The sequence below is a fragment of the Penicillium cataractarum genome, assembly GCF_028827025.1.
Source record: "Penicillium cataractarum strain IBT 29864 chromosome Unknown utg000002l, whole genome shotgun sequence".
Lineage (NCBI taxonomy): Eukaryota > Fungi > Ascomycota > Eurotiomycetes > Eurotiales > Aspergillaceae > Penicillium > Penicillium cataractarum.
The window spans coordinates 6,767,020-6,781,116 of record NW_026622738.1 but is presented as its reverse complement, the minus strand read 5'-3'; the positions used below and the strand labels follow the sequence as shown (position 1 = coordinate 6,781,116).

General features: G+C 49.5%; 7 protein-coding genes across 7 annotated transcripts; 3 read left to right on the top strand and 4 right to left on the bottom strand.

Annotated features, from left to right (window-relative positions):
- Positions 1–43: 43 nt before the first annotated feature.
- N7496_004476 (uncharacterized protein) lies at positions 44–295 on the top strand (the record flags this gene model as incomplete). Its single annotated transcript, XM_056697407.1, has 1 exon — positions 44–295. One exon carries the CDS (start codon positions 44–46, stop codon positions 293–295), a length of 252 nt encoding a protein of 83 aa, XP_056559619.1.
- A 729-nt stretch (positions 296–1,024) lies between these two features.
- On the bottom strand, positions 1,025–2,679 carry N7496_004475 (allantoate permease family MFS transporter; the record flags this gene model as incomplete). The annotated part of the gene is made up of 4 exons (XM_056697406.1): positions 1,025–1,456; positions 1,512–1,914; positions 1,978–2,401; positions 2,457–2,679. 4 exons carry the CDS (start codon positions 2,677–2,679, stop codon positions 1,025–1,027), a joined length of 1,482 nt encoding a protein of 493 aa, XP_056559618.1.
- A 967-nt stretch (positions 2,680–3,646) lies between these two features.
- On the top strand, positions 3,647–4,543 carry N7496_004474 (DUF1445 domain protein; the record flags this gene model as incomplete). The annotated part of the gene is made up of 2 exons (XM_056697405.1): positions 3,647–4,339; positions 4,400–4,543. The coding sequence occupies 2 exons, from the start codon at positions 3,647–3,649 to the stop codon at positions 4,541–4,543; spliced, it is 837 nt and encodes a 278-aa protein (XP_056559617.1).
- Positions 4,544–4,642: 99 nt separating this feature from the next.
- N7496_004473 (putative C6 transcription factor) lies at positions 4,643–7,009 on the bottom strand (the record flags this gene model as incomplete). The annotated part of the gene is made up of 4 exons (XM_056697404.1): positions 4,643–5,833; positions 5,895–6,633; positions 6,696–6,818; positions 6,885–7,009. 4 exons carry the CDS (start codon positions 7,007–7,009, stop codon positions 4,643–4,645), a joined length of 2,178 nt encoding a protein of 725 aa, XP_056559616.1.
- Positions 7,010–7,433: 424 nt separating this feature from the next.
- Positions 7,434–9,177, bottom strand: N7496_004472 (cytochrome P450; the record flags this gene model as incomplete). Its single annotated transcript, XM_056697403.1, has 4 exons — positions 7,434–7,808; positions 7,864–8,186; positions 8,262–8,895; positions 8,959–9,177. 4 exons carry the CDS (start codon positions 9,175–9,177, stop codon positions 7,434–7,436), a joined length of 1,551 nt encoding a protein of 516 aa, XP_056559615.1.
- A 1,904-nt stretch (positions 9,178–11,081) lies between these two features.
- On the bottom strand, positions 11,082–11,717 carry N7496_004471 (uncharacterized protein; the record flags this gene model as incomplete). The annotated part of the gene is made up of 1 exon (XM_056697402.1): positions 11,082–11,717. The coding sequence occupies one exon, from the start codon at positions 11,715–11,717 to the stop codon at positions 11,082–11,084; it is 636 nt and encodes a 211-aa protein (XP_056559614.1).
- Positions 11,718–12,155: 438 nt separating this feature from the next.
- N7496_004470 (cation diffusion facilitator family transporter) lies at positions 12,156–14,017 on the top strand (the record flags this gene model as incomplete). Its single annotated transcript, XM_056697401.1, has 4 exons — positions 12,156–12,400; positions 12,613–12,663; positions 12,718–13,562; positions 13,617–14,017. The coding sequence occupies 4 exons, from the start codon at positions 12,156–12,158 to the stop codon at positions 14,015–14,017; spliced, it is 1,542 nt and encodes a 513-aa protein (XP_056559613.1).
- Between the last annotated feature and the right edge of the window lie 80 nt (positions 14,018–14,097).

The window sequence follows — 14,097 nt, the reverse complement described above, 5'->3', positions numbered from 1 at the left end:
CCTGGTCCCTGCACATATTCTGTAATCTTTCTAATACATTATCATGCTCAACAGCGTCTTCTCGGTCCTCCTCCAAATCCTCCACGTCGACCGTATCCTCCACCCGGTGGACCACCCCATCCTCCACCATAGCCTCCTCCATGTCTTCCTCCGTGGCCCATACCAGGTCCCATTCCGTATCCCATGCCACCCCCGTGGAAATTTCGGCGAGGAGGGGGCCCCCAACCCCCGACCACTGCCACGGGCATGGGTCTCACGCGGCGGTGATGTGGAAATGACATGCAAAGGCCCATAGTTATGAATTAATTGATGACAAGGCAGTCTTGGCAGGGTTTTTGAGTCGTGTGACAATAAGAGAGATGTCCGATGTTGTCTTGGAAATAAGGCAGTGGAAAAGGTCAATGCAGCGTTACACGGCTAAGGGAGTGACCATATGGGGGATGGAATACGTACTTATATATAATAGAATCATTGAATCATGTTCCTCTGAATTACTCCATGTTTCTTGATCCGCGCGTCGTGTGCGTCATTCACTCCACGAGGAGGAGGCTAGGTCTGTTCCACGGTTCACCTCGGGTGATGACTCCGGGTTACCATCAAAACGAGTTTCCAAGGAACAAATCTGAGAGTCGCAAAAGGAACGAAATAGTTCGACAAAAGGAATTCCTAGAATCGAGGTCCAGGGTCTTTTTGTTTGCCTGATACAAAAAGACCCACGCCCATGGCAGAGGAAAGGCCGATTTCTACTCTTGCATTCTGCCCTCCAACAGTACCGCTAGGATGGATTTAGGTAGACAACTTCAATTATAAGGCCTCTAGCAAACAAAATCTAGGCTAAAGAGGGCTTCACCATACATTATCCAGGAAAAACATACATACCACTGACGACAACTAGATTGATTGACTCCTAGCAACGAATTAATTCTACTTAAACATCAACGATTTTATAGAGATACTTAAGCAAGACAACAAAATGAAGAAAATAATGTAGGCGATTGTCATTATTTATAGCACCAGTGGTCACTCAATAGAGATACTTAAAGTCTACCGCACCATCGCCGGTCTGCATCCGTCGAGTATCTTCTTTCTCGCCATTCTCAATCTGCTCCTTGACTTGATTCTCACGGCGCAGATAGTACCCAAATCCTGCCACGGCCACCTGAGCTACCACCAGAGCTCCCAGGGAGAAGGAATTTCCCAGCACATATGGTGATTTGCGATAAATTTGGCCAGCAACAATGCCGGCACAATTGCCCATGGTTTGCTGTAATCCAATCTCGAGCGCTCGTCGGTATTGAGGGGCGACATTCACGTTTATCCATGCCACATTCAATCCAACGCCGGTATAAGTGGCGATTCCAATGAGGAAAGTTGCAAAGTATTGCACCGCCTTGTTAGATACGACTAACAGCAAGATGTATCCGATGATGCCAAAGATGTTGGTTGCAAAGATGAACTGGAAGTATTGTTAGTGTGAAGAACAGAAGATGTCAGCGGGGTTTTCAATGTACCGATGCAAACTTAGAGTATCGATCAGAGCAAAAGGCCACGGCAATAAAGACCAAAGCCGCCCAAATGTAGACTGGGACGGTCAATACATTGCTCATCAGAGAGTTATAGCCCATGCCCTTAAGAATAGTTGGTAAGAAGGTGCTGAATCCATACAGCAGAATATCCTGGCAGAACTGGATGAGTCCTGAAAAGAACAGCTTGGGGTCGCTCAATGCAATCCGCATCTCCTTCCAGCTGAACTCCTCGCTTCCCATGTACTTGCGACATTGCTCATTACGCACACGCATCATCCATTTCTCCTCCTCGGTCAGGAAATAAGCCTCGGCGGGGTTGTTGGGCAGGCCAAACCAGATGAGGATCGCGCAGAGGGCGCTGAAGATACCTTCAATGATGTACACCCACCTAAAAATAATCAGTCAGTCATTCAGGCAGATTCAAGTACCCGGAAATCAGAGAAGTACATACCTCCAACCTGCCTTCCCAGCAACGCCATCCATATGAAGGAGGGCATACGCAAGCAATCCACCAACCGCGCCAGAGATGGCTGCACAGCTCAGCAAATACGACACTCGCTTCGCTTGCTCCTCGCGACGATAGACCATGGTCAAGTACAAATTAAGACAGGGGAAAAGTCCAGCCTCGCACGCGCCAAGAATCAATCGCGTGGCATACAGAGAGCCCACGGACTCGATGAAGCCCGTGAAGACCGTCGTCAAGGACCAGACAATGCACAAGCCGGTAAGGATGTTCCGAGGGGTGAGCTTCTTCATCAAGACTGCCCATGGAGATTCGAAGAGAACATAGGTGACGTAGAAAATGGAGACAGCCGTGGAGAACTGGCTGTCTGAAGCATGAATATCTTCTGGCATGTTTGCAACCTTGACGTTTCCTGTTATCCTATCAGCTTTCCATGTTTGTTTGACGAATTCCCTGTGGTATGGTACCGATATTAGAGCGATCCAGAAAGCATGACAAGTAGGTAAGCATGATAATAGGTACAAAGGCCAAATCGAGCTTCATCAGGAGCCTTTGCTCCATAGCCGGATCGAGCTCAACATCAAGGGCTTCCCCTGTCGATGTTTCCTGGGTCATGTCGGGGTCTCCTTCTTTCTGCACGGAGAGGGTCCGTTCCATGGCAACGGCTTCGTGATTCGGGTTCACAACCATCACGTTCAATGCTCTGCCTAGGCAAGAGTACGAAAGAACAAGGAAACTTGCAGGGATATGTATGGAGGGGGACACTAGGAGATTAAAAAGCGTCAAAGGTCCAAATATCGGATATTTTCCAGGAAAGACGGGTCTTGTATCCTGCACATGGGCCCATGCCATGCGAGATAAGTAAGTTAAGCGGGGGAGCGGATCCTTTCCTATCATCGAATACTTGTGAAACTCTCCCCGTACTATTCTCCATTCTCCGCAAGAGCATATCCTCGTCGGGCGCAGTTGTCGGATTGGCTGGGCCGATGGGGACCGTCGGCCCGATGATAGCGATACGCAGAAACGAAGATAATAGTGGAGACGATAATGACAACTCTCGTCCACTTGAAAGATAAAGCAAGAAACAAACGCAACTGATCGGCAGGCTTTGCCACCGGCAACTCACAAGGGTAACCGTCGCCCGGGTTATCATATACACCCCTGCAGGGGTGAGACGGGGTTGTCATGTCCATGCCGGTCATCTGCAAAAATGAACCAATTGAGGAGTGCCCTGATCAATTAGTTGTGCAATATGTCTCGTTATTGGTCGAGTCATCGCTTATACCAGGGAATTTGCGGAGACTCAAGGTTCCCCAGACTCGTCGGTAAGTGGATTCCGATGATAAGAAGGCCAAGACTGGTTGAGATACCCAGGCCCGATGAACAGTCTTACTCCAATTCCTACTCCAATAGACTCGGATTATATGTACCGAAATGTCTCTAAGGCCGTTTAGCAAATTCAAAATTGACTACTTCCAACGCATAAACGAGATCAATTAGCAGTGTAATCCACAGCCATACCATATTTCATGAATGTAGCACTCCAATTCAACCGCTCATCCTTCCAGCTTACACATTCAACTCACACATCTTGATCAACTCCATCTCCCTACGGTCCTTTATGAACATCATCGCCCGAGAAAGCCATATCGACATCATGGGCAGCATCCATCTTCCATCGCATGAAGCCCGCCTGGCATGTCGCCAAAATAAACTCACCAACACGGCCGGGGTGGCTCCAGGCTATCTACAAGCCAATTTGTTAATTCTACCAGCCCAACACGCAACAGACTTTCACGATCTTTGCCTTCGCAATCCAGTCTCGTGTCCACTATTGGGAAAGACACCTACCCCCGGAGATGCACGCACCGTCCAACCTTCCGAGTGCATTCAATCGGCAGACTTTGACATTCGCACGGATTTCCCACAATATCGCATCTACCAGAACGGGAAATATCTCGAGAGTCGACGGGATCTCCTCGATGTATGGACTTCTAGTCATGTCGGCTTCTTGATTGGATGTTCGTTCTCCTTTGAAGATGCCTTGACCGTGGCGGGCTTGCAACCACGCCATCAACGAACTAGTACTATTGTCGCGATGTATCGCTCAAATATACCGCTGCTACCTGCGGGTGTTTTCACGGGTGGTAACTGCATCGTGTCCATGCGTCCCTATCGGCTAGATCAGATCGACCGAGTAAGAGAGGTGACTCGCCCGTATTTGTCGACCCACGGGGAACCGGTTGCTTGGGGATGGGAAGGGGCAAAGCAATTGGGGATCAAGGAGATCAATAAGCCAGACTTTGGGGAGCCGCAGGTCTTTGAAGAGGGGGAAGTGCCAGTATTCTGGGTAAGCTCGATTCTTTTCTCTTTCGGTATTGTGAGCTTATCACTAACATCTTGCTCTTAGGCTTGTGGTGTGACACCACAGATGGCAGTGGAGGCTGCTGGCGACCGGATCAAGGGGCTAGTCTTCGCTCATGAGCCTGGCCATATGCTTGTAACGGACTGGACGTCAGACGATCTGGACAAACTACGACCAGGAATCATCTAGCAGAAAGACAGATGGAGAAAGAGATCACAGGCCCGAAAGGATAGCCAAATCTATCATTCCATTCTACATACGACTGATCATGAAATGACGATAGTCTATTTAGAAACAATCCTTCATCACGCTGGACAATTCCTCTCCGTAATCGAACATAAATGCTCCATTTGGCATCTGCTGCCACGGAGCATCATCCGGCATCGGACCAGGGCCAACTCCCATAATCTGATCCTCGAGATTTCCCACTGCTTCAAACCACTCCATCAGCTCGTGTGTCATCTGCGCTCCATCCAGAGGAGTCTGGCTCTGGCTACTAGAGCCCGCAACTGGAACAGGTGATTCTTGTAATTGAGGTGGACCGGGAGGACCAGGTTCGACGGCGACTGGATTTCCTCGTCGAAGCTTCTGAGCACCGACCAGCCCCAATTGAGGGCCGAGTCTCCGAAGGCTTCGAATAGACTTCCACAGACGGCGAGAGATGTAAGACTTTGTCGAGAAACCCTTCACGAGCTCCAAAGCCCAGTAGAATTCTTCTTTGCATGACCCACTAAACTGAGTCGGTGCCTGTGCAACCGCAAGGAATAAGACCGCCAAAGCCGATACCAAGAACCAATTAAAGGCCACCTGCTGGAGCTGGTAGATATCCGAAGTCTCATTTAGTCGGGTGATGAATCGGATCGTATCTTTTGCGATTTCAACCACCACCTCTGATTCGCTAGGGTATCGGACGATATGACCTGCTGTGTGCAGGACGGGACGATAGATCAGCATACGCAGTTGATTGGCCCGCAGATAGAGCAATGCTCGTAGTCTGCGTAAACTGCGAGGGCCATCGGCTGCAGCCTGAGACTCGGGTGTGCTTGGGTGATCCAGTCGCAAGGAGTCGGGGATCGCGTGGGCCCATCGCAGTACCTGCCAGTCCAAATAATTCATTTCTTCCTTTTTGATCTCGTTCGTATTATTGAAGGCAGAAATGAACTTCCAGACCTTTGCAGCGATCCGACTGTATCTAATCATCACGCGAAGATATGGTGTCTTTTCTTCAGGTTCTGGGAGCCACGGGTCAATATCCGTGTCTTCCAGGGCGAATGGCATGCCGGTGCCAAAACTCCAGCGCATGTCGAGAATGTAAATCGACCAGAATAGTCGCAAGACTCGATCTCTGCCTGCAGCCACAATTCCGGGTTGGTTAAGGGTTTCTCGTCTGTGGAGGCCTTTCTCTAGACACATGCGCTCCACAATTCCAATCGTTCGCCATGCGAGGGTTTCTTCGTCCATTTGGAAGTAAAATATGGACTATCGTGCAGTCAGTATATTAGTTCCGTGGTCGTCCCAATACAGACACAATTAAACTTACCACAAGGGTCAAAAAAATGATTGATTTTATCTCTGGTGGACCCCACACGCAATTGTCCTGGACCTCTCGCACGCTGTCAAACAGGGCAATGGCTTGTTCACTGCGGCCACTGGCCTCGGCCGTCAACGCGCACGCAAACACCAATCGAAGGATATAGACATCTTCTCGGTCCAGTACATTTTTGCCGTTTGTCTGTACACCGGGATCGACAGTACGATCCATCAAGCCATAGAGGAGATGCACCTGTTCCAGAAGCTCCGAGAGTTCCAGCACCGGATACATGATCCCCATTTCCTCTTCGTAGACTTGACACAATCGCAGAGCTTCATTCTTTGGCAGCGCCCAAAGCGGATCCACTGCATGACGCAGCTCCGAGTCCCTATTCGGGGCAGACGGTGAAGCCAAAGGCGAGGGCTCCTGAGTCAAATCCCCCTCGGCTTCTTCGCCGGGATCATTTCGCTCCACAATACCCCGTTGAAGCAAGCTAGACTTGGCAAGATCGAAACTGAATCCCGAGGTGGTTGGGCCTTGAAAGGGAGCCTCTCTGACGGTCGAGACGCGTCGCAAGGGACGCTGAGTTGGTAGGAGTCCATACGACCCCGTCGCTGGCCCGACCACACTGGAACGAGTCCCGCCAATGGACGGGCTCTCGCCGTGGGCCATTGACCGCACCGTCGCCGATAACGAGCTAATTTGATCTTGCATGGATTTCATCTGGTCAAAGAGTCGCTCAAAATGCCTGGAAAAAACCAAATCATCAATCTCCGACCGTGGATATTGTCCTCAGTAGGATATTCATACTCGTTTTCCCCGAAGCTTTCGCGTCGAGGATTCTCCAGGTAGACACATTCGATGTGCTGTCGACCACATCGATGGCAGGGCGCTTGGCCATTACATTTGATTTTGCGGCGCTTGCATTCATTGCTGCTCACAAAGGTACAATGAGTCGATGCCGAGTACGATGGCTGTCTGAATAAAAGGGGGACATACCAAGCACGAGCAATATACTTGCGGCGTTTCTTCCGTGGACGCTCCTCAGCAGGCTCTTCCTGTTGCTCGTCTATTGAGGGGGGATGCTCCCAGCTGTCGACAGCCGATGTTTGCAGTAGATCCATCTCGGCACACTAAGGAGTGTTAGAGGGTTGCAGGGGGGGGAGAGAAGAGTTTAGTGTGTTATTTCGAGGTGGAAGAAGGACAAAAAGTGCGGGGGATTCCGCGAGCCCCCAGACTTGGCAGGCGAGTGGCGTCTTTTCTCCACAATTCACACCAAATGGAAGCTTCACCGTTGGTCAGGTACCAATTATGTATTCTACATTCATACAATTAAATACCATACAATATGGGAGGGAAAGGTATTTTTGTCCTTCATTGACTTCATAAGCTGGCAGAATTGCACCGTAACTTTTTACAATCATGCCAAATAATCCCCTTCAATCTTCTCAAAATGTTATATACAAAAAAGGTAAGATCCAATATTTTTCCACAATGCAGGTCATGTAACAAGAAGAAATGCATGTAGTCGTCAAGGCACATCTAGAATCACAGATCCTTCGTCCGCTCGTCACTCTCGGCGATCCACTGCTCCAACTTCTTGGGATCCCGAGCCGTAAATCCAACCTTGAAAGGCTTAGGCTCTGTAGTCAGGGCCGTGGGAATAGCATTGCAGTCAATCGCATTCAGGATAGGGCGATCTCCAGCAACCTTGGCGGGGTGCATCTTGAATGCAGTGATGAGACGCAAGAACGCCGTGTAAAGTTCTCGGTTGGCCAGGTGCGAGCCAGCGCACATACGAGAGCCAGCACCGTATCCATAGTGGGGAGTACCAGATGCCTCGCCGAGCTCCAAGTAGCGCTCGGGGATGAACTTTTCGGGCTCGGCAAAGTGCTCAGCATCGTAGTCCGCGGCCCAGGCATTCTGAAAGAAAGATTAGCCAGTGAAGGTTTCGCATAGCAACAAAGATCTAACATACCATGAAGAAGGTAGTACCGGCGGGAATCGTGGTTCCATTCCACACAATATCCTTGGTGCTTTCACGGGGCAAGCAAATAGGAATGACAGTCCAGAATCGCAGAGTTTCCTTGACCAAAGCAGTGACATAGGGAACCTTCTCCTCGACCAAGCATTTCTCCCAAGCATCGCCATTGGGATACACTTGCATGATCTCATCGTGGGCCTTCTTTTGGATTCGCTGGCCATCCTCGGAGGCCAGGTAAGCAATACCCATGATCAAGTTACCAGGGACGGTATCGAGACCAGCAGAGACCATAGTCAGACAGATAGACTTTACCTCAGCTAGAAATCATGTCAGCTTCCAGTTTTCAAAATGCAGAAAACGAAACCACTCGTCGGCTTCACCGTTTGACATACCATCGTTCAGCCTAGCTTCGGAATCCTTGATAATGTTACCCGTAATGCAAGGCTTGTCGGTGCCCTTGGCGATACGGTCCTTCAACATGTCCAAAAGGTAAGTCAGATACTTGTCGCGTCGGGCTCGGAATTCCTCGGCCTCGTTGTTCATCTTGGGGAAGATGCGCAGCAACGGGATGTAGTCCTGCCAGTTGTTCGAAGTACTGCGGAAGTTGGATACGCCACGCTCGACATCGACAATTTCCTTCAGAAGCTGGTCATCCACATTACCCTCGATACGGAAACCATAGTTGAGAGTAAGACTGGTGTTGAGAGCAAATCGCTGGAAGTATGCGGTAGGGTTGATGTCCACAGTGCCGTTCTTGCTGTCGCGGTACAGCTCCTTAATACTAGAGTTGCTTTCCAGATCGATAATGGGCATGTATGACTGAGTCGCCGGGCGGTTCAGAGCAGTCGCCGCCGCCTTACGGCGACGCTTGCAGGACTCATCCCAAGGGGAAGTACCGATCGTGAAACCTTGCGAACTAGAGACAACGCTGTGGAAAGTGTGGAAAGTCGGGCGGGAGATGAGGGCAGACTGGTCCTTGATCCATAGCTGTCGCACCGAGTCAAAGCTGTTGGCAAACACGATGCGCTAGTCGCGTGTTAGCCAATGATCTAGGTTTCAACATGAATTATGAAATTGCAAAACACTTACCTTGTTACCCATGCGCACCTGGAAGACAGGGCCATACTTCTTGGCCCATTTGGCCGTGACTTGAGCGTGCTGGTCGCCTAATTGCAACAAGTTGCCAAAGAGGGGGATACCAGGGATCTCCGGCAGACCCTTGATCTTGGGGACATCCGTACGGTTCAAGTAGCGGATGATGAAGTATACCACCGTGACGACGGCGATGGCGAGTGTTTGAACGGTCATGGCGGGCCAAAGTATGGGAAACAGAGTCGATGTCGTCGCTAGGGGAAGAGGGGCAGGAAGCTCTCTTATGAGTGCACAGCCTAGGGGCGGCGTCTTCCCGCTATGCAGGTCTGGCTATCGCCGGGGCAAGACGATCAATTTGCATGTCATGGAGCGGAGAACCAGTCAGAGCGAGGCGTAAATTCAGCCATTTGGGCAATTGGCATGGTTGCTGGCTTGCCCGCATTGAAGGGATCCACTGCGGAGGGACGGAATGTCATTCCCGCCCCTTGCAGCGTCACTGGGAACAAGGGCATCGTTAAACCCTGATTTCGGGTCGGCTCCCGGCACAGGATAATTGTTGTTGTCTTGTCAGTGGGAGCTCCAGAAGAGTCAAAGAGAAGATGGAAATCTGCGGAATCCCCGTTCCGCCCATAACGGCCAACTTGGCCAACGCGGGGAAACACCCGAAGTTCCGAGTTTGCGGGGACGAATACAACATACACGTAGATGAGTGACTATAGATATTAACAATTTTATTGCTAGATTTTGGTAGGACTATATACCACCGTCAGATTGCTAATGATCAAATTCCACATTTATCAAGGCATTTCGAAAAAGCCATCGCAATGTCTTCGCTTCTTCTCAGTGCCATGGCCCAGTCGTTGTGTAGCATTTCTAACAATTCCGTGGAATGCTTTCAAAAGAAGAGGAAGTCCTTCCAAGCCTGGTTCCTGGAAATCAACATTGGCAAAGTTTCTTAAGTTATCGCACCTAGTAGGTAGGTATTTTCCCTAGCTGTTAGGTTGGGAATATATATAGGGAGGAGGTACCCGTAGGTACCACCCAGCCAAATGTACTAGGCAAATATAAATGCCTGCACATGTATCCCTAGGTACTTAACCCATACCACTTCCAAGAAGATCGGATCTAAAAGAACTAAGCCCACACAAGATACTAAAACAATCTAAAATTGGAACCCATGTAACTAGGCGTATTTCGGCCCCATGTCCAAGCGAAGCCAAACAGGCCAATTGCTCAAAGCATATCCCGTTGCGGACGGCTTTCCGAGCCTCAGCAATATATCCTTTCCACCCTCTAGAGGTGCACTAAACAAGAAAAAGTAAGAGGCGCCACTCGTTAAAGCGAGCAGCTTTTCCATCTCATCTTCGAGAGTGGCGCTGGCGTGCAATATCAGGAAGAAAAATGGCGTAATCAACCCAGTAGCCTACCACAGAAATAAAGCAGAGACCAATCTCTAAGGCGTTGAGCCCCTACTAACTAACTATATAAAGATCAAGTTAGATCATTCCATGACATCGACTGGTCATTGCCTAATCCATTAGCTCAGATAATTGAATAAGAAGATAGTGCCATTTAATTCGCATCATTAACAATAAGCCGTCTCCGTGGCGCAATCGGCTAGCGCGTCTGACTGTTAATCAGGAGGTTGGAAGTTCGAGCCTTCCCGGGGACGATTGACAGCACCAAGTGATTGAGCATCAACTCGATCAATTCTTTATCTTCCTTGGTCTAGTGGTCATGATTTCCGCTTGTCATTAACTTTGATAAGCGCGGGAGACCGGGGTTCGATTCCCCGAGGGAGAGTTGTCTTTTTTTGTCTTGTTTTTTTTGTCCTTGGTTCTTTCTTCTATTGTCAATGCCACCGGTACATGCTGAGGTGATGCCCGGTCGTGCCATACCCTATCTGAAGAGGCAATACCAATTGTGTTCTATTTGTAATCCCTGTTAGCTGTGTAGTACATATGGCAAGTTCTTTATGGGGAAGTATTATTGCTGACTTTTTCTATCTGACCAAGAAGCAGTTCAAGTAACCTCGGCCAAAAATACATCATAACAAAACCTATACAATTAGAATGCCCTGTACATGTATCAAACCAACTATTCACACTTCTGATTCTCGTCTATCGGTGACGTTTCAATGCTTGCTTCAACTGTCCCAAGACCCCCTTCTTCCCCTCCGGTCGAGATACTAGGACCTCCGACGCCGGATACCCCATGGAGCAATTGATCTCTTCTGCACTGATTAAAGAGTCTTCCCCAATACCTCTCCGTCTTCGCCAATTGCGCTCCGTATTTGTCACATATCCAGGACGAGTCATCCCGCCGTAGAATTCCTTTGCCTCCTCTAGGGTCCGCGCCCGTAGGATGTCATACGTGCTGGCTTGTGTCATGGCCGCATCGCGTTCTTGAGTCATCTGGCTCTCAACGACATGTAAGTTGACTGATAGTGCGCGAAATCGTGGCCCGAACATATTCTCCTCCGCGGGCGTTACGAAGATGGTGATGCGACTAGGGACGATAGGGTAGGCGAGTAGATAGTCCAGGGCATCGGCATCGACGCCGCTCGGAATGGGCCCAATGACAAAGTTGTGGCCATTTTCGATAGCTTTTAGAATGCGAGGGACGTAATGAGTGTGAAAATAGACCTCATTCAGTCCAGTGTCGATGGGCCCCGAGATGAAGGCAATTTCTGGGCGGCGTGGAACATGGTTGTTGCCAGGAGGACTTCCCACTATGGAGTCATTTTCGGCGGCCATCAGAGGAAGTCGTTAGTGGGTTGACTAAGATGATTGGTCATTTTCAGAGGTGTTTGAGGAAGTATAATATCTTAGCAGTAGTTCAGTATGACAGTGGGGGCGAGGCTCTCAAGCATCAACCCCGCTCTGGCTGCAGAAGGTGGCTGGAAGCAAATGTATGTCTAGGTTTCATTCCAGATGCTAAGCCGATCCTTTAATATCTAAGCATGATATTAATATATCGCTAGGATAATCTCCATAATTCTGCCACTTCTCCAAATCCCATCTTCGATATACTTTGGTACTTCGAGCCTGATGTTCCTTGATGCCTGACCCTTCAGGCATACAGTCTCCGCGTCTCAGCCACTCCCTCCGGTTCCTCGCTTCAACATCATCACCATTCATTCCAAACATTGAATCGGGCGTACGAACCGTAGGAGGAATTGGAGAACCGACATCATGTCTTCTAAACATTTCCTTCCGCTCTCTTCACCTCCCGAGTCGCCGCGATTAATCCCGCGGTGCCCTAGTTTCGATCCCGAACGCGAGATCCTATCTACTCGCGGCCAGCGCATTCTGTCACTGTTGCCAAGCCGACTATCCAGCTCGGCACTGCAAGACCTTGAACAGAATGTAACCGAGCCGCCGACCTTTCTCCGGCGGGGATCGCAGTTAATTGGACATAGCAATGCTCGATATGAATGGTGCGTGTTATGGCGATGATGTCATTGCTCCGGTGGTCCAGATGGTATGCGCATATCATATGCAAAACATCCATCGTATCGCATCATACAGAATCATCTCAACTCCCCGTTATAACATGCCCAGCATGAAGAGTGTAGTCACGGCTAGACCCGCTACCGTGATATCTTCCATTACATCCAAGTAATTCTAACCATTGCTCTCTTCGCTATAGGCAACGTTACTATCGACCACCAGATTCCTTGAAGGGTCTCCGCAAGCCAATGTATGCCGTATTCTCCCATTCACATCCTTAAACACATCACTAAATTACCCATAGTCGACAGTACTATGAACGAAACAACGAATTAATCTCCCAGTATCTCTACATCGATCGCCTCCTCGACTCCTCTCTCCCACACAATCTGATCGAAGACTATTCCGACTGCCACCATCACTTGGACAGTTATACGAGCAATGGCCGTCCTTTATCTAGCGATACCGAGAATGCGCCCAAAATTCCTACCCAGGCGAATTCCAGAGCTGCTAGAATCAAGCGCACCCCGCATAACCTCTACCGTATACCCGACGAGACAGCCCCATTGCTCCCACCAACAGAAGAGACGGAAGGAGAGCATTGTTCCCACCATACAATGCCCGACCTTGACCATCACCAGGGCCTGTCTCCAGAAGCAGAAGAACGCCTGGTCAACATTGCCATCCGCATCAACTTCGTTGCAAACGTCATCTTGCTTGTCTCAAAGGTAGCCATCATGGTCCTGACTAGCTCAATGTCCGTGTTAGCAGGCCTCGTCGATGGAGTACTTGATTTCCTCAGCACAGTGATCATCTGGGTGACGACCAGTTTGATCCGCCTTCAAGACCGTCGACGGTTTCCAATTAGTCGCCGGCGTCTGGAGCCATTGAGTGTGCTGGTTTTCTCCGTCATTATGGTCACGTCCTTCTTCCAAGTTGGACTATCGTCTATCAATAAGCTGACCGGTGACGATCATACACTTGTCGAACTATCAATTCCCTCTATTGTGCTGATGGCGTCAACCGTGGTCATCAAATTGCTGTGCTGGATCTGGTGCCGTCTCATTCCGAGTCCCAGTGTCCAGGTTCTGGCTCAAGATGCCATGACTGATGTTGTTTTCAACACGTTCAGCATCATCTTTCCATTAAGTATGTATCCGCTAGCCCTGATCATTCCTATCTGACTCAAATTAACCATTCTAGTCGGTTCTTTCGCCCGTCTTTGGTTCCTCGACCCCCTGGGTGGTCTCCTCCTCTCAATCTACATCATGTGGAACTGGGGCCAGACGGCAAGTGAGTATATCCAACGACTCACAGGCGCAGCTGCCTCGGCTACCGACCACAGTATTCTGTTGTACATGACGATGCGTTTCTCCCGAGTGATCCAGAAGATCCAGGATCTCAAGGCGTACTATGCGGGCGACAAGCTGAATGTTGAGTTTGACTTGGTCGTGGATGAGCGAACCAGTTTACGCGACAGTCATGATGTTGGCGAGAGTTTACAGTACATTCTGGAAAGTGTTCCGACCGTGGATCGGGCTTTTGTACATTTGGACTATGATCCATGGAACTTGCCCAGCCACATGAATCAATTAGATCGATAGAAGAGGATATACGAATTATGGGAGGTCATTTACCTCGACAGGAACTTGTTGGATTCACATCACACATGATTACGATAGAT